At 39.6% G+C, this 22159-nt stretch overlaps 1 protein-coding gene across 2 annotated transcripts in view; it reads right to left on the bottom strand.

The window, feature by feature from the left end:
* The window catches only part of LOC112047116 (uncharacterized), a 46971-nt gene that overhangs the window by 470 nt on the left and 24342 nt on the right, over window positions 1-22159 (bottom strand). For both annotated transcript variants that reach the window (XM_024084053.2, XM_024084064.2), the window contains 10 exons: window positions 16217-16313; window positions 14052-14108; window positions 13740-13849; window positions 11278-11502; window positions 10130-10312; window positions 9071-9246; window positions 8066-8269; window positions 7020-7244; window positions 4466-4684; window positions 2899-4116 (listed from right to left, as the gene is read on the bottom strand). In XM_024084053.2, the coding sequence (XP_023939821.2) occupies window positions 2899-4116; window positions 4466-4684; window positions 7020-7244; window positions 8066-8269; window positions 9071-9246; window positions 10130-10312; window positions 11278-11502; window positions 13740-13849; window positions 14052-14108; window positions 16217-16313 (2714 nt within the window). The remainder of the gene's footprint in view (window positions 1-2898; window positions 4117-4465; window positions 4685-7019; window positions 7245-8065; window positions 8270-9070; window positions 9247-10129; window positions 10313-11277; window positions 11503-13739; window positions 13850-14051; window positions 14109-16216; window positions 16314-22159) is intronic.

The raw sequence follows: 22159 nt of genomic DNA, 5'->3' as shown, positions 1-22159 counted from the left end.
AACCTCGGAATATCGACATACCTACCCAGTATATTATCACATAAAACTTGTATTTTGGCATCCTAAAACAGTTCTTAATTCTTACCCATGCATAAATAGAATACCTACATTTTTACCTCCTCCATCTTTGACTGCATCTTCAGTCGTTACTTAACATCAGGCGATCATCTCAGTCAGTCATTTTACGTTTCTAGAAACTTGAGAGTTATAAAAAAATAGTTAAAAAAATGCTGCAATTAACAGCTATGTTAATAAAGGTGCTACTCCAACCTCGTTTCTTGGTCAAGAAATTCTTTAGAGCTAGTTTCTTTAATCTGTTTTCCGTGGATTGTAATTTGGCTAATAATAATAATGTAGGTATAACTAAATTGACCAGGAAAATGAAAATCCTTGCCATGTTGCGAATCTGAAAGAAAATTAACTAACATCTCCTTTAACGGAAACATAAAGCACATAAGCTCTTTCTTACATACGTATTTACATCCCCAATCCAGTTTTTTGTGTTTCTGATTAAGTTCTATGGAATCTTTAAAAGTTGCTCGTTAACTTATCAATGATTACCAATAGATTAGAAACTAAGACAGAATGTTGAGGAAAAGTGCAATAAAAAAAAATATTGAAATAGTTTTAGCAGTACCAAAGTTAGTGAAAGAAATCATAATTTCAACATATTTAACTGTAGTGAAGCTTAGTATTGTAAGAATCATAATTGTAATTTAACTTATAATTTAAATATGCAAGAAAAGTGATTACCTATAAAGTGCATTAAGTAATAAAACAACATTAGATGCAAAAAATGATTAATGAAATAACCAATATTATTATTGTAAAAGTGTTTCCGAAACGATACATAACCATTCAAGAAAGAAATAATTTTAAAGTTGTGCCACCATTCCAATGCCTTACGCTATTGCAATGTGTGATGCCTCAACTATTTCGACATATTATCAAGACCAACATCCCAAGAAATAAAAGCATCAAACACCACATTGTTTTGTTTAACACGACCTTGAAAGTTGCCAGCTCAGCTTTGTGCAGCACAACCAAGCAAATTTGTATCTGTGAATATTCTTAACTAATTCTTTGCACTAAACAAAAACACAATCATCGATGATCATAAAATTAAAATTAAATTTATGATAGAATCTCAAAGAATTTGTAAAGTGAACATTTTAATGGATTAGGTGTAGTAATGCCAAATAGAAAATAAAAGACTACTATAAAGGATTGTTAAAAAGATTATTATTGTTTAACATATACCTACGATAACGTACGATTAATTCACAATGCAAAGTTATATTGGGGAGCTAAACAATACAAACGATAAAAAATTAAATAAGGTAAGAAATTAATTTCAGAAATTTCAATCAAGTCATGAATTTCAATCTGGCTAAGGGAGAAATTTAAGTAAGCAATCCAAAGATATACATATGTACGAGTATAGGCAAAGTAATTAAAATCAAATAAAGTGAAAATGCGTTCTAGAGGTTCTAATGTGGACTGAGGACTTCATAGTAAGTATTGAACTGGGAAGTTAGGTCATAAATAAAATTAAAAACAAAACAACAATTCAAAAAACTTTATGTACAATCAAAACTGTAAACTAGGTGTGTGTAAATAAAAGCAATAATAATTAAATTCGTCAAAACCAAAATTGGAGGTAGACTGGAATTGTTTTAGCAAAATAATTATCAAGTTAATATTGTCTTAGTGCCTATTTATTATTAAACAAATGTATATAATATTTCACAAAACAAATGTACATATACATAATATAGTTTTAAATGAGATTTGGTAAGATCTTAAATTATTATTTTTTAGAACGTAGGTATTTTTTAATATTAGTGAAATATTATTACCCCTGTGGAATACCAAATGTACAGGCAAAAGTAAATGATACTAAGGGATATAAAGACGCAAATTAGCACAATCTATTTAACAGACGTTCTCTATTTAACAGACGTTCTCTAAATAATCTACCGCAGTTCATTGTGCCGGTAAATAACCTACTAGTCAAATAGAACTGAAGTTCAAATTTAGCAATATTTCACCCATTCAGACACACCATACCAGATGAAATACTTGAAAATATCACAATTCCGTCAGAAAACTCTAGAGACTAGATCTCAATATTATTACTAAGAGTGATACAGCTGCAAGATTTTATCCCTATTAATAAAGGCTTGTAAAAACGACCATACAAATATTACCAACAGATTACATATTGGCTAACGAAATCATATCTGTTTGTAGATATAAAATATCGTTTATCACATCCACTTCGAAACGTTGTTTATCGTTAAATGTTCGAAATGCTTTTGTTTTAAGCTACCTGTTAACACTTCTTTTTACTTCGGTTGTGTAGTCAACTCTCTTATCTGGTTTAACAATTTGTGTCTTTATTAAATGAACACTTTTTGCTTCATTTTTCTACCCACATTTAGTTTTGAAAGCAAATTTGGAGTTCTTAACTCTCTGACATCAGGTATCTTTTCCTTACACAGCGAATGCTAGTGGTATTAATATCTCACTAGTTATAAAATACATAAATTGTATCTTGGATTTAGAAATTATGAAATGTAGCTAATAAGTAATCTAGCTTTGAAATAAAATCTTGAACGTACAAAACCAGAATTCCCCCGAATTCATTAGTAAATCACACATGAAAGGAATGAATTATTATTTACTCATCTAGTTACGTTCAAGAAATTTTGTATATTGTCATGTGTATCGAAAACCAGTGACATCTATACTACTAGTAGGTACATGCGGTTTGCTACGGATCTACTACTTACTACAACAAGAACTACTTAACTAGTGCCAACTACACAGGACCAGCCATTCGGCACAAACTACGTCATTAAATAAATCAGTGAAGGATCATCTCTTAGTACTTACTCGTCCTCCCAGGGACAAATGTCGTTTCGCTGCTTACGTTCACTGACTCCGCTTTTACTATCACGCTTAACAATATCAGATTCAGAAACCGACGACAGTTCGTCACTATGAGCAATATTTTTCAACCCGTAAGACTCGGACGCCGCCTCGGAATCTCCGGAGACTCTCTGCGGTGGCACCGAAGGCACTTTGTCTACGTTGTCGTCGTCGACGCCGATGTCTTCGCAGACCGCGAGCGGCGCCACCGGGCCGGCCGGCGGGCCCGCCGCCGTCTCCCGCTCGCCGCTCGCCCTCACCGGCGCCTTCGGATCGTCCGTCTCGACCGGCTCGGGCTCCGGTGCTCCACTGATCACAACACTCGCGGGTTCACCCATCCCACCTGCTACGTTTCCTTTTCTCTTCACGTGCCCAACGTCTCTGCTCGGGGTCCACTTGTCCTCCGTCGACACGGAAGCTTCCCGGGATGGCGGCAGACGGACGGACGCGGGCTCGTCCTCGGAAGATCTCGTCCAGTCTTCCTTGGAGTCCGCGTGCGATGCGTCTCTCGACTGCGATTCATCTTTAGATTCCGTTCGCGAATCACACGAGCCGATAGACGCGGTAACGGTCGCCGTATCGTCCGACGTAGGTTTTAAATTTACATCTAATATATCAGATTTCAATTCGACGACGTCGGTCGCATCGTCCGCGTCGATGATCATCGAGCACCGATCGGCGAAGACGTGGGCGGGCTCCGTGGGCGTCGCGTCCGCCGACGCGAAGACAGACGATGGCTCCTCGGAGTGCGCCAGAGAGCGGCGGTCCTCGGGGGAAGCGGTGCGGGGAGGTGAGTTCCCCAATTCCTCGTCGGGCGCCGAGCTGACGCTGATGGTGGGCGTGGGGTGGTGCGACGGTATCGGCGTCGGCTGCGGCTGGACGGGCGCGACGCGGGGCTGTCGCGGGGAGTGCGGCGGAGAGGCGAGCGGCGCCAGGTGGCGCGGCTCCACGGCCGACAGGCGGCGCAGAGGCGGCGGCGCGCCCCTCAGCCCACCGTCCAGGGTGCTCTGCTGCGGCAGGCGCTTGATGCGCTCGCTCGTGGCCACCGCCGAGCTCACGTCCGACGACGAGCTGCCCGAGTCAGCGGTGGAGTCCTGTCGTCTCCGGGGCGCCCCGTACGTGCACTCGCGGGAAGAACTCTCCCATGGAAGTATGTCTGCCGTGTCGTCGTCGAGTGGGTCCCTGTAATCATTGAATTTACTGTTATAATGTTATTCAACAATATTATGCCCTTAGTTACGAGATGAGAGTTAGACGAATTACGACCTTAAAATAAGTCACTTAGCGGGCAATGGTGAGCAATTCTCGGAATTTTCGTAAATCGAATCAGAAATATAGAGACCAGGAAAAGGACCTCTAAGTTACCGGTATAGTTCAATGAGTCCCAAAGTTGAAGTGAGACTCCTGAGTGAACCAATGAGTTCAAGTGGATGCAAGGGGCTCAACACCGCGGTGTTTCGAAGTTCATACAAGAGGCCTGTGTCTAGCGGTAAGAGTCGGCTGATGAGGATGACAACGATGAGCAGCTCACCGGAAGGGTATCTCGCACAGGTTGGACTGGCTGTGGCTGTGCGGCGGCGGCTCGGGCGCGCGCGGCGGCTGGGCGGCGCACACGGCCAGCTCGTGCGCCGAGCCCGACAGCGAGCGGTCGGAGCCGCGCCGTCGAGCCAGCGCCGCACCACCGCCGCTGCCGCCGCTACCGCTCGTCGAGCCCGGCTTCTTCTTTACTTGACCGCCGAAATTGAAAAATCTGTGAAAAATTAGGATTTCATTACTTACTAGCGGACGCCCAGTACCTGTTGCCAGTGATGACATACGGATCCGAGACTTGGTCGCTGACTATGGGCCTTATTAGAAGGCTCAAAATCACTCAGCGGGCGATGGAGAGAGCTATGCTTGGAGTTTCTCTGCGTGATAGAATCAGGAATGAGGAGATCCGCAGACGAACCAAAGTCACTGACATAGCTCAGCGAGTCGTGAAGCTGAAGTGGCAATGGGCGGGCCAATAGTTCGAAGAGCCGATGGACGTTGGGGTCCCAAGGTGCTGGGATGGCGACCCCGCAGCGGTAAGCGCAGTGTTGGGCGACCCCCCACTATGTGGACCGAGGATATCAAGCGGGTTGCAGGGATAATGAATGCTGGCGGCTCGAGATCGTTGTGCTTGGAGGTCCATGCAAGAGGCCTATATCCAGCAGTGGACGTCTATCGGCTAATGAGGTAGCGGAAGCCCGCGAATTCGTCCGCCCTTAGACCGCTTTAATCCAGCCTTTACAGTAGTAATGCTATAAAAATGTAGTGATATCTCCCGTTTTACCAACACTTCCCTTCACTGCTCTGCTCCTATTGATCGTAGCGTGATGAAAAGTATACTATAACCTGCCCAGGAGTATGAAGAATAATTGTACTAAGTTTGGTTAAAATCCGTCGAGTACCTAGTACCTAGTTTTTGTTTCTATAACGAACAGACAGACAAAAATTTTAATGATTACATTTTTGGCATCAGTATCGATCAGTAATCACCCTCTGATAGTTATTTTGGAAATATATTTCATGTACAGAATTGACCTCTCTACAGATTTATTGTAAGTCTAAATTATGCTGTCAGTAGGCGCCCTTGACGATAGGAAAACGTGAACTGAGCATCGCGGGAACCTATTTTTGTTTTGTTAGATTATACGATAGGAAAACTAATGTTTACTAACATATTCTAGGCGTCAGGATAAAACCAGGCATAGTTCAACAGAGACTTATATGTAGATTGTTCGCCCGCGACCAAACTAAACTGAGACACAAAATCCTCAATAATGTAGGGTGTCCGGTCCAGCGAAACCGGCTGGTCTGTTCATTAATAGCAAACCTATTTGCGAAAGTCGTCAGAAAATTGAATTCCCATAATTGTCCCCAAAGTTCCCATGATTGGGATAATGTACATTAATGTACGAGCAATATTTTCTATGCCATCGCTAACGACAATAAATCTTTACATTATAAGATACGGCGTCGAGCCCATTTTAGACCTACTGGTGATCCGAAGACACAAGAAGAGCCCACAGAATACGCAGTATTAGTCGATCTCTCGTCGTACGTGGTCAGAACGTCGTACCGCAGTATTGGTCGTTAAACGTCGTGTCGTGATATTAAACGTTTCGTAGGGAGTCGATGGTCAAAGAGAGTTCAGGACCTTTATGTTTGAAGGCCTATGTCCAGTAATGATCGATGTTTCGCTACCTTTGACTATTTAGACTATGGACCCGTTTCGGACCCAAATTCACCAACAAAAGTGTGTCGTTTTTTGAGGGGGACGAGGTAAACTCAAACATTAAAAATATTTAACACCATTAAATATATTCTGTGTCCATACACAACTATACACACTACACGCAACTATAAATTTGACTCGCAATACACACACGCGTAATTTTTACACAGATTAACCAACACATCGCTTAGACTATCCACAGAGTATACACATAGAATATTCGATTAATTGATCGATTTTTTGTTGTTCTGTCAAAAGAATCGATTCATTTTAGAATTTGTTTTTATTACAAATATGATAAAATTATGGTAGAAATACTTACAAATGAAACGTTACTTCATCTTTTACTAAACTACAAGTTTTTGACCGTTTTTTTTTTCATTTCATTTTCAAAGCAACAGTTTTTATAAACGCGTTAGATCATTGATTTTTGATCTTTGCCAGGGGGGTAACGGTTAGCGAGGCAGGTCCTGTTGTTAATGGTCGAAGTTCATTGTACATGTACATCTCAGACCAATTATAGAAGGACCTGTATCGCACTCATAGTCACGAACAAAATAGTCTGTCATTTTCTGAGGAAAATGAACTTAGATTTTGTATATATCTTATACTAAACTAGAAGATTTTGCCCGTTTTTTACACCATTCAATTACACAAAAAGGTAATTACGGAGCTCTTTAACCGACGAACACGATTACAACTATTTAACATCGATACTATAGAGACAGTTTTTATAATCGCATTAGATCGTTGATCATATACTTTGACAGAAAAAAACGTCTAGCGAGGCAGGTCCTATACAATAATTGGTCTGAGATGTACATACTTCGCTTTCTTCTGGTGCACGTTCCGCCCCTCAGCCAGCAGCCGCTGGAAGTGGTCGGAGCGCACGAAGCGCGGGTAGCAGTCCTTCTTCAGCAGCAGGCCGTACACGTGGTCCGCCGCGTGGTCCAGCGCGTACCGGGAGCCGCTGCGGATGCCCTCGGTCACGCGCTCGGCGGTCGCGCCGTCGATGTTTATCTCGCACGGCGCACCGGGTTTTAGGAACTCCCTTTAAAATAAAAAAACAATATGATGCGTTTATTGAACTGTTTATCAGGTCAGTGTTTAGGTTTTTTTTTTAATTCGTCGTATCAACCCATAATAGGCTCACTGCTGAGCTCGAGTCTCCTCTCAGAATGAGAGGGGTTAGGCCAATAGTCCACCACGCTGGCCCAATGCGGATTGGCAGACTTCACACACGCAGAGAATCAAGATAATTCTCTGGTATGCAGGTTTCCTCACGATGTTTTTTTAATTATTTTTTCAATATCACAAATATTCCCATTCTTCTCCCATTAGTCGACAAGGCTGTATTAGAAGTGGGTTAAACAGTCCAGCGAGAGGAGACTGACCCTATGTCTTTGTCGGTAGGGCGGTAACTAGCCAAGGCCAAAGCCTTAATCGGCCCAGCTGGGGATCGAACCCAGGACCTCCGTCTTTGAATCAACCGCGCATACTACTGCGCCAGGGTGGCCGTCAAAATCTTTGTCTCTCTCTAATTGTATAATAGTTCTCTAATTGTTGAGTCTGCCCCCTTTCCGTGGAGTTATTGAGGCATTATTAAGTAATTTAATCAGATTACGATAATCATTCTTATTATTAAGTTAAATAATTTAATTTAATAACGTTCGACGTAAACAGAAATCATGAAATGAAACAGGATTAAAACATAATATAAAACTACGTATTTGCTTTGTTTACACTCACAAATTGGGTAAACGAGCCAGTGTCTAAGACCAAGCGCCTTACCTAACCTTTATCATCTGGCCCTCTAATAATCCAAATTGCTTTACCAAATCTAGATGATTATCTTGGTTGGGGAGTACTTACTCATAAATGTCTCCTAGTTTTTTTGGTATTTGCTTAGTACTACTTCGTCGTAAGTCCATAACTGCAAGCCAGAAACGTATGTTTTCATGTGAATACTCTTTTCGGAGAAAACTAGTGAACTCTTGTAGGCCAGTGGGGTCCGACACTAACTCTTCTATTGATAGAGCCCACCGCTGTACGCGTTTTTCACTCGGCACCTCGACACTGTTGACATAAATATAATATTCACAATAAGATATAGTTATCTAAAATCGAGGTTCTAAATGGGTATTTTATTGAAGAAGATACTTCAATTGATGTTATAAGTGTTTAACCCTATTTAAGTTAAAAAGGACCTTGCAGTACAATATATCCAGGGCCGACCCGTCCATACCGCGAACGGAGCAGTCGCTCCAGGCGCCAAATCCTAGAGAGCTCCTAAATGATAATCCTTCTCAACCGGAGACGATACTGGTCGAGATCTTCCCCTTCCATTCTTACTTTACACTTATAATTTGGTATAGGTATCTCCTTATTATTAGGAGCAAACAGGAGAGGCGCCTTTTTTGGATCTTGCTCCATTTTAAAATGTACTTCGGACCGGCGCTAATGTCAATACTATACTATATACCTGTGTACCGCAAACTTATTTCTTAACTACATAAGCAGCCGTCAGGGAGCCAGAGTGAGGAACATACGTGCCCTTTCTAGGACTGACCTTAAATCCAACGAATTTTTTGACAAATGTTAATATTGACGCATATAATTATTTTGTAAATACTTTTGATATTAAGACTGTTCCTACTCTTTGAAGTTCCAAGATGCCTAGAATGGCGACCATGCACCGAAAAGCGCAGTGTTGGTTGTATTGGTTGACCCACCAGGTAGATCGATGTCTGCAAGCTGACAACAGGGAGCCGCTAGATGATTACGGCTCAAGACCGTGTTATTTGACATCTTACAAAAGTCCTACATCCAGAAGTGGAAGTCCATCGGCTATTAATGCTGCTCGTTCAGTATGCTTACATTGGGCTATTGATCTGCCAAAACAGTGTATCTTCAGAGATCCAGGGGTTGGGTGGCTGAGGCGGCGTGAGCATGGCGTCGTACGCAGCGAAGGTCTCCGAGTAGGCCATGAGGGCCTCGAGGGCAATAGAAGTCTTCACTCGCGTACGGTCCAGGCTCGCCTTTAGATGTTCGATCTGCAATTGCAAACCATCGACATTACTAATCGATTTCTAAAAGGATGGAAGTCATTTAATTGTTAGAGCCGTGATAGCCCGGTGGATATGACCTCTGCCTCCGATTCCGGAGGGTGTGGGTTCGAATCAGAGAATTCTCTGCGTGTGTGAAGTCTGCTAATCCGCATTGTGCCAGCGTGGTGGACTATTGGCCTAACCCCTCTCATTCTGAGAGGAGACTCGAGCTCAGCAGTAAGCTAATGGATTGATAATGATATTTATGATGAATTTAATTGTAAACTGTTCTTTGGATTAACTTTCTACACTGTTTTTGGATTACTGGATGGATATACATTTTTTTACTGGCAAGATCATGGATATGAACAAAATGTTGTTTTCAACTTAACCATAACCCATCGGTCACAAGTCCGGAGATCTGCTCGGAGTTTTTCTCTCTGCTACACGATTGACCAGGCACCCGCACAGTATTTCCATGGAATGCTAAGATATTCGTCTCAGTACTCGAAAGTTGGCATATTGAAGGCAGGCAGAGAAAGTCGATGGACGAAGCCCGCCTTCAACAAACCAGAGTGTGGAATATCCAGCGGAACCAGAGAATATCCAGCGGCACAACCCTGGATTGAGAAACATTACTAAAAGTTTCTTTAAAGAACAATAAGTTCAGCATTATATAGCCCTACCCAGGAGCTCGTGATCCGAAGCCTAAAGCTTGTGTGTAGACGGCACTACGAGCATTACATGTAACATTCGCGCCGGCGTTCAAACTGATCCATCGACTGTCGGTTTTTTGGGCGAACACAAAGGCGCTCGCAGTGCTCCCAACTATTGGAAACCGCTCTTGAAATAGATTCCCGTAGACAAATCGCTAAACCTGAGTGCATACCTCTCTAGTAACTTGTTGTATGGTACGTTTCTTGGGTTTGGGTTGTCTGGTCCGCACGGGCACGGGGCAGTGCTCCAGCGCGCTGGGCACGCCGGGCGGTGGACGAGCCACCCGCCAGTACGCTCGCTCTTGACTGTCGCTCACTACTTTGTCACCCTTTTTGCGCTCTTTCGCCAACCGCACCTGATAAACAATACGGTAGTCTACGATCATAATACCTTTTTGCAGATAGAGTGGGACAAATAGAAGACTTCCACTGCAACTGGACTGCCTTTTGTAAGAATTCCTAGGCATCCATTCAGTAAGGTCCTGCATTTACCTACTACAACTACTTACCCGTGACACGTATTGTCATTTCACATAGTCGGTTCGACAACTGTGCTCCACAACGGGGTCGCAGCCAATGACATGAAATATTATTTTATATGTCATGTCCACCGCATATTTGGGCAATGTGTCCCACATATTGCCACACTGTGCAAAGTTGAGCTGCAACAGCAGCTATGTAACTAGATAACGACGGTTCTTTTACGGATCTTTTGATTTCTGATTTAAACAGGTAAATACTCCGAACTATCTACATCACCAGCTTAATGACCCTAAGGTATTTTATGAGGGCAATAATTGTCATATGATATAGGCTAGAATAGAGCCGTGATAGCCCAGTGGCCTGCGATACTTTAGGGCGTAGGTCGAATCCGGTCCGGGGCATGCACCTCTAACTTTTTAGTTATGTGTATTTTAAGAAGTTAAATTATAACGTGTCTCAAACGGTGAAGAATAAACATCGTGCGGAAACCGGCATACTTAAAAATTTTCTTAATTATCTACGTGTGTTAGTTTGCCAAACCGCACTAGGACAGCGTGGTGGATTATTGGCCTAACCCCTCTGAGAAAAGATTCATGCTCAGCAGTGAGCCGAAAGTGGGTTGCTAAAAGTGATAAGCGAAGTGGTAAGCGAAGAAGAAACAGAAAAGCACAAATTGTCCACCATAAATTTCTCTCCGAAATTCTCTCCGAAATTCATTCTCTCCGAAAATGTCAAATGACTTGTTATTTAATCATTGAATTTTCTTAGCTTACATGTGTTTTCTGTGTTAGAGGTAATTAAATTATTGTTGTAAATAATAAAGGAAAAAAATATCTACTTGTTCCTCTGCCTGCATAGTGATGAAATCCCACTTGGCGGCCAAATTTTTCTTGAGATTGGCGAGTGCTTCCTGTTCGTAGTCTTCTAGGCCGTGGCGTTGCTTGTTGCGTAGTGTGCGTTTGACGAGGTAGATGGCGTACTCCACGTTGTCGGGGCTCAGCGTCGGCGCACTGGATCCGGCCCCGGCCACGCGCGGGCCTTGCCAGGGCCAGTAGTAGGGGGTCTGGAAGACGAACATGTTTAAGATTCGCAGAATGATATTCGCAGTACATCTTTTATCACACACATGAAAACACAATTGTAGCATACGTTTTAATCAAACAACAGCTTAGTGGTTTACAGCTATTCTTAGAACTTAGTCTAAGTCTAGGAGACGTCAATGTCTTGCCGGTTTTTGCTTTCGTTTCTTCGTTAATATGAAATAATATCGACATATAACCATACAGCTGGTTTAAAGATATTTGACAATAACTTCAAGGTGTTGACGAGTTCAATTATAGGAGCCGAACCGCATAAGCAATATTTTTTTTAACTAATAAATAAACAAAATAACTCAAATAATTTCGAATATTGATGTAACACACACCTTTGTCAATCCTTGCATTTTAAAGTAAGTATTAAAGTTAGGCTACGTCATAATTGTAAGGGACACATTTAGAGATCTATTTACAAAAGAAATATTATTTACTCCGAAAACATTAATTTTAGAACACAATATGTTCTTTGAACATTTTTAATCAATTTTCGGTAAAGAATATAATCTCAGAGTTATATTTACAAAAAAAATTTACTCCGAAAACATTAATTTTAGATTTAGAACAAATGTTCTTTGATCATTTTTAATCAATTTTCGGAATATAACCCCAGAGTTATGGGAAATACTCCCCAGCACCCTGTATATAGGAATAGCTAAAGTAAACAGTATTAGTTTAGATTCAGAAGAACATTTGTCTCTGCAAACTCTGCTGTCTTCTGTTACATTTATATTTAAAGCGTTAAATCACACCTGCATTGAATGTTTTATTACTAAACGCAAGTTTAGACTTCTACCTAAACATCGTTACAACTATTCGTCCGGCCGTCAATGTAGATTTGCCTTAAATCGGTGAACCTATAGCTAAGAATAACACATGTAAAATTACAACCCTACCGACACATGTAAAATTTCTAATAGTGCTGTAAGATTTTAAGACTGCATGCCAAATGCTAATAAAACGAAGTAAAAAAAATTACATTTGCACATTTTCTTACTTTGTGTTCAACATGCATAATCTACAATCTACATAGATCTGGGGGTAGGTCTTAATATTTTTATACTCAAAGATTTAAATCGTTAACTTCAAGTTTTATGTTAGTTATTTGCATACGGCATACATCGTGGATTGAAGATCTTAATAAATAAGGCTAAAAAGCATAATGATTGAAACTTTAAGTTAATTAAAGTCTGAGCAGTTCTACTTTTGCTCAATAGTTTCGAGTGTTACCTACCTATTAAAGGTACAAGTTGACAAGGGAAATCATACAAAAGGGGTGTCATGTAAAAAGTAAGTCATGTAATATGGAACATGCAGACTTTTCGAGACGTGTTCAGCTCATTAAAATGACACAATTAAGTGTTAATCAGAATCAGTAGCCGAAAATTGTATTGATTATGAATTTAAAATATCTCACTATGAGGGATTTTTTGGTTTCGTACCTGTTGTATTATGGATCAGAATGTGGAGTGGTAAAATGAACGGATAGTGGAAGAACGTATACGAAATAAATACGTATTATGATCTGGATGTGTGGTGTGACAAAAAAGGATAAAAAAAATATGGGATGAGTATACAACAGGAAGTCTGAAAGTGGCACCAGAAGCAGAAAAATTGAGCAGTAAAAGGTTAGCTGGATGGATGGATGCGGATGAAAGTTATAATACTAGAAGAATGTGTGATTTTCAAGTGGAAGGACAAAAGAGGAAAGGAAGGAGAAAGGCCAAAGAAGAGATGGTTGGAGTGTGTGAAAGAGAATATGTGTGTAAAGGGATTGGATGATAAGTTGACGAGTAGTAGAGACGAATGGAGGAAATAGACATATTTTGCCGACCCCACTTAAGTAGGGTAAATTGGAAAAAGCATTATAATGATTTGATGCAAACGTGTCCCTGCCATTTTAGTTAAATCTATTAAATTAATTTTAGTTCATTCTATAAAAGTTAATTCTACTAGAGGCTTATCAAATCGTCGTGGTTGCTTTTTATCCTATCACAAATTACCTCTTGATATATCTCACCGGATATACATTGATGATTATTATTTTTAGAACAACATCTGAATAATTTAAATAAAATCTTGCCATAAACGCTTAAATCTTTACTATTATACTCGTATTAGTAGCGACGATTAAAACTAACAATCTGGCCTGCATATGCAAAAAGTCACATAGGTATTAACGATTCAAATCTTTGTTTATACTCACTTGGAATCTATAAAGAGAAGAATCATCCTTAACCACAAGGTTTTTCGAATCGTTGACAGGAAAGAAGTAACCGTGTTGGCAGAGTTGATTGGCTAAAGTTAATGCATCAACTGAAAAGGAATAAAACAAAAAATTATTCAGAGGAACATTTTGCAGTGTAACACTACGATTTCCAGTGGTTATCTTAAAAAAAAAATCTTCAAGCGGGAAGTGTCGACCAAGGTGCATAACTGGGCACCAAACTGTTTCTAAGAGGTGCAAACTGCAAACTAATAAAGTTTAGAATAATGATTTAAAATACTCATAACTCACCATTGGTAGACTCTAATGATTTAAACCGTAACATTAGCCATTCGATAAGATCGCAACCTGAAACAATAAAGACATTTAGAAGGTTTTTAATGAACCCCTTGAAAATAATATAAAAAAGGTTAAGTATAAAATAATACAATAGGATCACGTACATCACTTAATTTCCGAAATATATTATATCATTTTAGTGCCTAATTGATTTTTTATTGATCTACGAATAATACGATACGATTATACGTATTAAAAGTATGTGTACCAACTTAATCAACATTTAGAGTATGTTTTAAAAGCTTCGATAATTTATTAAAAGAAAAAAGAAGTGATAAAAAAAAGACATCCAGCTTAGTTATTTGTGAATTCTTCTCAGTCTTAGACCTTTTTAGAATGTTAATAGCTTTAATTTTAAGCAAGTAATAACTTAACAACATTACATTTTATAAATGTTAAAAAACTATCGCAAATATATCTTTTGATAAATCAAATAATTATTTAATTGTGAATTGAAAAAATCAAACGGTTGTCACGGATTAAGTAACTAAAATTAGTAGTTAGTATATGACTCCCCGTGAAATAAAAGTAAAATTAAGTAAAGTAACACGATAATCATTAGAAGACATTTTAACCAACGCAAACAGCGATAAGAAATCACAATCAAAGTGAAAATCCACACTGGAATGTACTCTGTGTAACTAGTTGCTTGCTCTATCGATTTTACAATTAAATTGACTAAAGCAGATCTACGCCTTACTTGTGCCAGTGTTGCATCCTAGAAATATCATGTAATTATTTAGGATGTAGATTATCTAATCAATGTAGCAGCAACACCATACTAAGAACCCACGATTTTAGCATGACCTCAGAACATAAAGCACTTAAACACTTAATCCGTGAACAATTGAGCATCACCGAAAGAAAAAAATGTATTAACTAACGCCCACAAGTTAATTGGGCATCAATCTCATAAAAATAAACACTTAAGAGCTTCTAGATGTTCTGCTTCTGTGTAACAATATTGAAAGGGTAATTAGATGGGTAATTGCACCTCCAACTATTCAGTTGTGTGCATTTTAGGAAATTTAATATCACGTGTCTCAAACGGTGAAGGAAAAATATCGTGAGGACACCTGCATACCAAGAAATTTTCTTAAATAACTGCACTTAAATATATAATATATAATAGTGTGTGAAGTCTGCCAATCTGCATTGGCCTAACCCTTCTCATTCTGAGAGGAGAACGAGCTCAGAAGTGAGCCGAATATGGGTTGGTAATGATGATGATGATGATGATGATGATGATAAATTAGATAGGGGTAGCAATATTGAAGAGGTAAATAGATAGTTTTTGAGCATAAAAGTTCTATATCGAAGTGCAATGCTAGAATTGTGAAAAAAATAATGGAAGAAAGTCGAACTTTCTCTCCAAGCTGTAGTCGCTCGGTATCGATTTAACAATTAGACGGGCCACCGCGTCGCGGCGCTAGCTGTAACTCGCAGCTAGCCGTAAGACGGGGTTTGATCGCTCCTTAATTTATAACTAGGAGTATACTATTATAAAGTATGCAGGGGTAAAATATATCCTTTAAAAACATAAATGTGAGAATAGGAGCCAAATTCAATGTTATAAATGTATTTAGTTATCGACTTTGCCGACAAAAGAAATGATCTCTATGTGGGTGCCAAATTCTATAGATTATAGAACCTATAGAATACATTAAAACTCAAAGAATTAGCTAGTTTTATTTATTCGGTGCACAAAAGACAATATAGTTCACTACCTTTTTGTTATCTGTTTGTATAACTGATTATTATCATTTTACATCCAATTTTTCAAAAAAAAAAAAGCTTCGCATACAAATTCGTAGCAAATAATTATTTATTTTTATTCTGATAGTTAAGTAAAGTTTTCTTCTGATAGTTGGTCTACAGCAACAGCAGCGTCATTGGGAAAGGCTTTGGCTAGCATAGAATCTCTGATAGGGGGATGGCATATTTCTAAACGTTTCGCCTGTGAGATTAAGACATCGGCTTAGGTTAGGTCCACATCCTGTAGGCATAGGATGCATCAACATCATATCTCGTGAGGGAGAAAGACAATGTCGAATAATAGCGGTGGAATCGAAAACATAGCTCTCTCTTTCATTCCATCGAAATTACTGAAAACTCACCCATAAAAGCAGCAGGTATGACGGTAAGAAATAATTTTTGACTCCGTACTGGTACACCGATCTCTGGGTCTTGCATTTCTTTTATCAAAGCTTCCATCTGAAACAATACGATCACAATGAACCCTTTTGAAGATATCACCTGAACCTGAACGTTTGTCTATAATAACTCCACTGTCCACAAATTTTACCCACACTAAAGATCCGGAAAAACAAGCAGTAAGTATAGGTACTTATAGATTGGTTTTCAGGCCTGTTCGGTAGCCTTGATAAGGTGGTATCTTTAGTGAACTTTTTAATTTTTGAATGTACGTTACCTCTTTTGAATTAGCTTTTGAATAAGTTAAATAACCTAAAGAACATTCCAAAACCAGACCAACGATTCCAGTCAATTTTACCAGTAGGATTATTATATTTCTAGGCATTATAGAGCATGCTTAAGAACGCTTTTGCTCCTCTATTTGCAATTGATGTCCTGATTTAACGCTGTGGTAATTGAAGTACCATTTTTAAGACTACTGAATCATAATATTAGGATGTAGGTAGGTCATCTTAAATAAAATATTCATATGGACACATCTATAGAGCGACTTGTGGTGCAAAGAAAGGTAAAGGGCCCAAGAGCGCGTGGCAGCTACTACACTGGACTGACCAAGTGAAAACCGCTCTCCATGATTCGGTCCACGAATGTGCCAGGAGAGCTACATACGGGAGGAATAGCGACAGATGTGCCATCATACCTTAATGATGATCACGACACCTCTGTCAAGGATGTAAGGACAAAGAAGAAGAAGAACCCTTCTTCAGTAAACTATCGTTGATCACAAACTGAGTGTTTCTAAAGAATTGTTATCAAAGATAATTAGCTAACAGCTCTTCTAACTATAACACCTTACATAGATGCTATCTCGATACTGTCTTGATTCTTCGAGTGTCTATCGAGATGCTTTCAAGCCCCTTTGTTTCAAAGATAGAGCATGCTCTGTCTCTAACCTTTTGTTGCATCTTTCCATCACAGTGAAGATTTTAAATGTTTTAATTACTCGTACGTCGTTGGAAGAAGTTATCATGCTTTAATTTATACCAGCCGCTCAAGCTACGAGTATGTTACATATCAATTTAATTCTAAAATCGCTAACGCTTCGAAAATAATCCTATTTTAATTTATCTGTAATACCAGCCGCTCTGTCTATGTTACATATCGATTCTGTTTCTACAGTCGCTAACGCTTCGAAAATTAAGTGATGTATGGTAATGAATTTCGTTATAGATAGGTCACGTCATCAACCTATCAATCGGTTATGTCATTGCCATACATTGTTTACTATCAAAGTTTTTTATATCTAATTCTGTATTCTAAGTGTATACCATAAGATGATCATGTTATAGAATTCAGTTTTAGATTTATAATATAGTGCTAAGCTAGCGAATTAGGTGGTAGCTGTAAGGCTAGTTTTAAGTTATGACGAAATAAATAAAATAAAATAAATAAAAAATAAAAAGGATATCCGACTGAGCTGTCAGCACAATTTTTAATGTCAACATGAATACAAATAAGTTAAGCAATAAAATGTCTTAATTATTCACGTTACTATATAACTTATAGAGGGGACGTCTGACGAGGCCAGACGGGTGATCAGTCCTAATTATGGACCATTCCACCCAATTAAATATATAATATAATATATATATATATTATATATTTAATTATAAATATATATATATACTATATAACTTCAAAACTTTTGTAAGTTACAGATAGACGGATATTCTCTTATAAATATTATTTTATTTTTTTTCAATTACGTTTTAACAGTAGTCGTGGGGTTTACAAAAAATTAAAGGAGATGGTCCATTTCAAGTCCACTCTTGTACCACGTATCATTAAAATTTTAATAATACAAGGATGTTTTTAAAATTTATTAAAGTGAATAAATGTAACTAAATAAAAATAAATAAATAATATTAAAACCCAAGTTTTTGAGTTATATCAAGATGGCGCCCTTAAAGCAACTGTGACATGACAATTGACAGCAAACGTCAAATCGATTACTCCATTGAAAACGTCATCGATCCGCCATTATTACCCGTATTAGTGTCGCATTTCTTGGGAGATAATGAATATTATTTCGAAAGAATTAAAGTAAATTCGTAGATTTGTTTAATCAAAAATAGCTTAAAAAAAGATTTTCTTTTATTTCCGCTAGGGTACAATGACTAGACCTGGGCTCCATACAATTTTGGACCATCTCCTTTGCTTTATCTTGCAATAAAAATTCGTTAAAGCAAAAATACACCTAAGTATTAGATACTTAGTACAACAATAAAATATCACAAAAACAAAGTCAAGTGTACTCGATTCGCTTCGTTCGTTGTATAGGTACCCGTTTTGGGAACTGGAGGGTCTCGAAGGTTCCCCAGCGATACCAAGGGCTCTCGAATATAAAGCATCTTTCACTGCGAGGACAATGATGCATTGCTCGTCGTTCTATTAATACTTGAAGGGCTATCCGGGATTTTATGTTTAGCTGTCAAATCTAGAAAAGCTTTGGGTGGATTATTATTAACTAGCGGACGCCCGCGACTTTTTTTGACGGCCTCCGTGGCGCAGTGGTATGCGCGATGGATTTACAAAACGGAGGTCCTGGGTTCGAACCCCGGCTGGGCAGATTGAGATTTTCTTAATTGGTCCAGGTCTGGCTGGTGGGAGGCTTCAGCCGTGGCTAGTTACCACCCCACTGTCAAAGACGTACCGCCAAGCAATTTAGCGTTCCGGTACAATGCCGTGTAGAAACCGAAAGGGTGTGGATTTTCATCCTCCTCCTGACAAGTTAGCCCGCTTCCATCTTAGACTGCATCATCACTTACTATCAGGTGAGATTGTAGTCAAGGGCTAATTTGTAAAGAATAAATAAATAAAAAAAAAGACTTCGTTCGCGTGGAATTTAGTTTATCACAAATCCCTCGGGAACCGTGGATTTTTCCGGGATAAAAAGTAGCCTATGTGTTAATCGAGAGTAAAATCCATTTCCATTTCAAATTTTAGCCAAATCGGTTCAGTAGTTGCGGCGTTAAAGAGTTACAAACATCCATACAAACTTTCGCGTTTATTATATTAGTAAGTCTTCAGCGACGATGTAATGAGACCACGGGCAGTTATCCGCTATTGATCGGCCCCGTGACGTCACATCGCCTCCCGTGCCCGGGCGAGCCGACCAGGCAAACAGTTTACTTGCAGCCTGCAGCGGTAATGTGTCTCTGATTGAGTATGCGTAGTTTACACCCTAAGCTAATATTTCTTATATGACAGCGACGATGTAATGAGACCACGGGCAGTTATCCGCTATTGATCGGCCCCGTGACGTCACATCGCCTCCCGTGCCCGGGCGAGCCTACCAGGCAAACAGTTTACTTGCAGCCTGCAGCGGTAATGAGGCTCTGATTGAGTAACGCGTAGTTTACACCCTATGCTAATATTACTTATTGGAATGCGACGATGTAATGAGACCACGGACAGTTATCCGCTATTGATCGGCCCCGTGACGTCACATCGCTTCCCGTGCCCGGGCGAGCTGACTAGGCAAATAGTTTACTTGCAGCTTGCAGCGGTAATAGGGGTCTGACTGAGTAATGCATAGTTTACATCCAACACTAACATTTGTTATTGGACTGCGATGGAGGCAAAAGGTCAAATCAAAATATGTTTGATATGTTCCAAGAAGTATATAGGATTCTAACAGAGATTGCAATACTGAAAATTGAAGCTGAAAAATTGTTATTAAATGGCGTCACATTTATGTCTTATCCTTTTCATCACATATTTTTAAGGGTGTTAAACTTAACCTTTTTTTTTGTATTAGACATTTAGTTTAGGATATATTAGGATGGTTACATTTAGAGACACGACCGACATTCATAAAAAAAAGAGTTTACGCAGTCTCGACAATTTTTGAACGATCCCAACACAACAATAAATAGGCAAACCGGAACAAACTGACAATAACAACCCTCCGAGCAATCAATAATAATAAATCAGCGTACAACAATACACGTTGCGTGTATGTGTACGGAAAGTGTGTATTGTTGTGTACGTACACGCATCGTGTGTTGTTCTCATTGTACCGCCGGTGTCCCGCCACAACAAAAGGAGTACAGGCGAGTACAATGCCAATAAAGAATGTGCCCACACGTTGAGGGTAATAACGGAAAAGGGGGAATAATTAAAGAGTGCGTTGATTAATGTTTTTTTTTTCATTGGAATGAACGGTCGACCTATATTAGAGGCAGAATATATTGTATCTCTTATATTTATATACATGGGTACAGTCGGATGCAATCTTTATGACGTCATGGAAATCAATTGAGGCTACGCGCAGGTACTAGTAACAGCAGGTAGTAAGCAACCATGTGTTAAGTTAAAGCAACTGTATTGATAAGAATGATGTCGATAATGATATCAATATATTCAAAATCATAGTGGATACTCCGTGGCGCAGAGGTATGCGCGGTGGATTTACAAGACGGAGATCCTGGACTCGATCCCCGGCAGAGCCGATTGAGGTTTTCCTAATTGGTCCAGGTCTGACTGGTGGGAGGCTTTAGCCGTGGCTAGTTACCATCCTACCGACAAGGACGTACCGCCAAGCGATTTAGCGTTCCGGTACGATGTCGTGTAGAAACTTAAAGGAGTGCGAATTTCATCCTACTCCTAACAAGTTAGCTTCCATCTTAGATTGCATCACCACTGTCAGGTGAGATTGTAGTCAAGGGCTAACTTGTAGAGAAAAAAAAATGGTGTTTAGAGGTAAATTCCATACAATGATAGGAAATAACACACCGATGTTTTACGGTTCCCTTAATATACGGGCAGTAGACATAACGCCCACTTAGTGCCTCCTGCGTAGGCGGTACCTTATGAGAAATAAGGAATGCATCAAACGCCATGATGGCATGTCCAATAGCGACTCTTTCATGCTTCGCGCGGCGTGTTGCGATGAGTATAAGTGGGTATTACCTCAGGTTGGGATGCGTTTTCCTGTGAGAAAAAAGAACCAATTTTTGATTCCATAGATCATTATTAGATGTCAATGATAATACTTATTGAGGCGGACAGCTTTATGTGCTCCCTAACGCATTACTGTTTTTCTACAGGCATCATTTGTAGTCTATATTTCATAAAAAGGAATGGAAGAATACTAACTCTTTCCGGGTTGCTACTGAGAATTTCTGGAAAAAGTTTAATTTTCATAGCCCGCATCAGGTATCGAACCAAAGACCTCTCGATCCCAAACATACATAGTCTAAAGAACAACAAACCAGTTCTTAAAAGGTAGTCGATGGATCGAGATAGCTCGGAGTGTCTTTGCGTGATCGAATCAGAAATGAGGCGATCCGCAGAAGAACCAAAATCACCGACATAGCTCAACGAAGCCGAAATAGAAATGGGTGGGGCACATAGCTCGAAGAGCCGATGGACGGTGAGTTCCTAAGGTGCTGAAATGGCGACCCCGCACTATAAAGCGCAGTGTTGATCGATCCTCCACCAGTTGGACTGACGACATCAAGCGAGTCGCAGGTTCATCTCAGGATCGTGATGTTTGGAAGTCTCTACAGTAGGCCTATGTCCTGCAGTGGACGTCCATCGGCTGATATGATAATGATGATGATGATGAATAGGCAGTGTACACTTCATATATGCAAAAATGCACTGCCTAACCAGGTGACCATAACAACAAATGAAGTAAGCACATAATTGTATTATAATTTGAATGCCTACCCTACCAAGAAACCTATTGCACGCCACAAGGTATAAGTTGATAACGTCATTGTCTCGATGCCGTGGTACCATCAACGGATTAGGAATAGAAGGCCAACCACGCCATACTTGACGCATACCCTTGATCTTTATTACTATTATACAGTACACGCATATAAATGGTGTGCACA

Source organism: Bicyclus anynana, chromosome 5, assembly GCF_947172395.1.
Source record: "Bicyclus anynana chromosome 5, ilBicAnyn1.1, whole genome shotgun sequence".
Classification (NCBI taxonomy): domain Eukaryota; kingdom Metazoa; phylum Arthropoda; class Insecta; order Lepidoptera; family Nymphalidae; genus Bicyclus; species Bicyclus anynana.
This window is presented reverse-complemented; position numbering and strand designations above follow the sequence as displayed.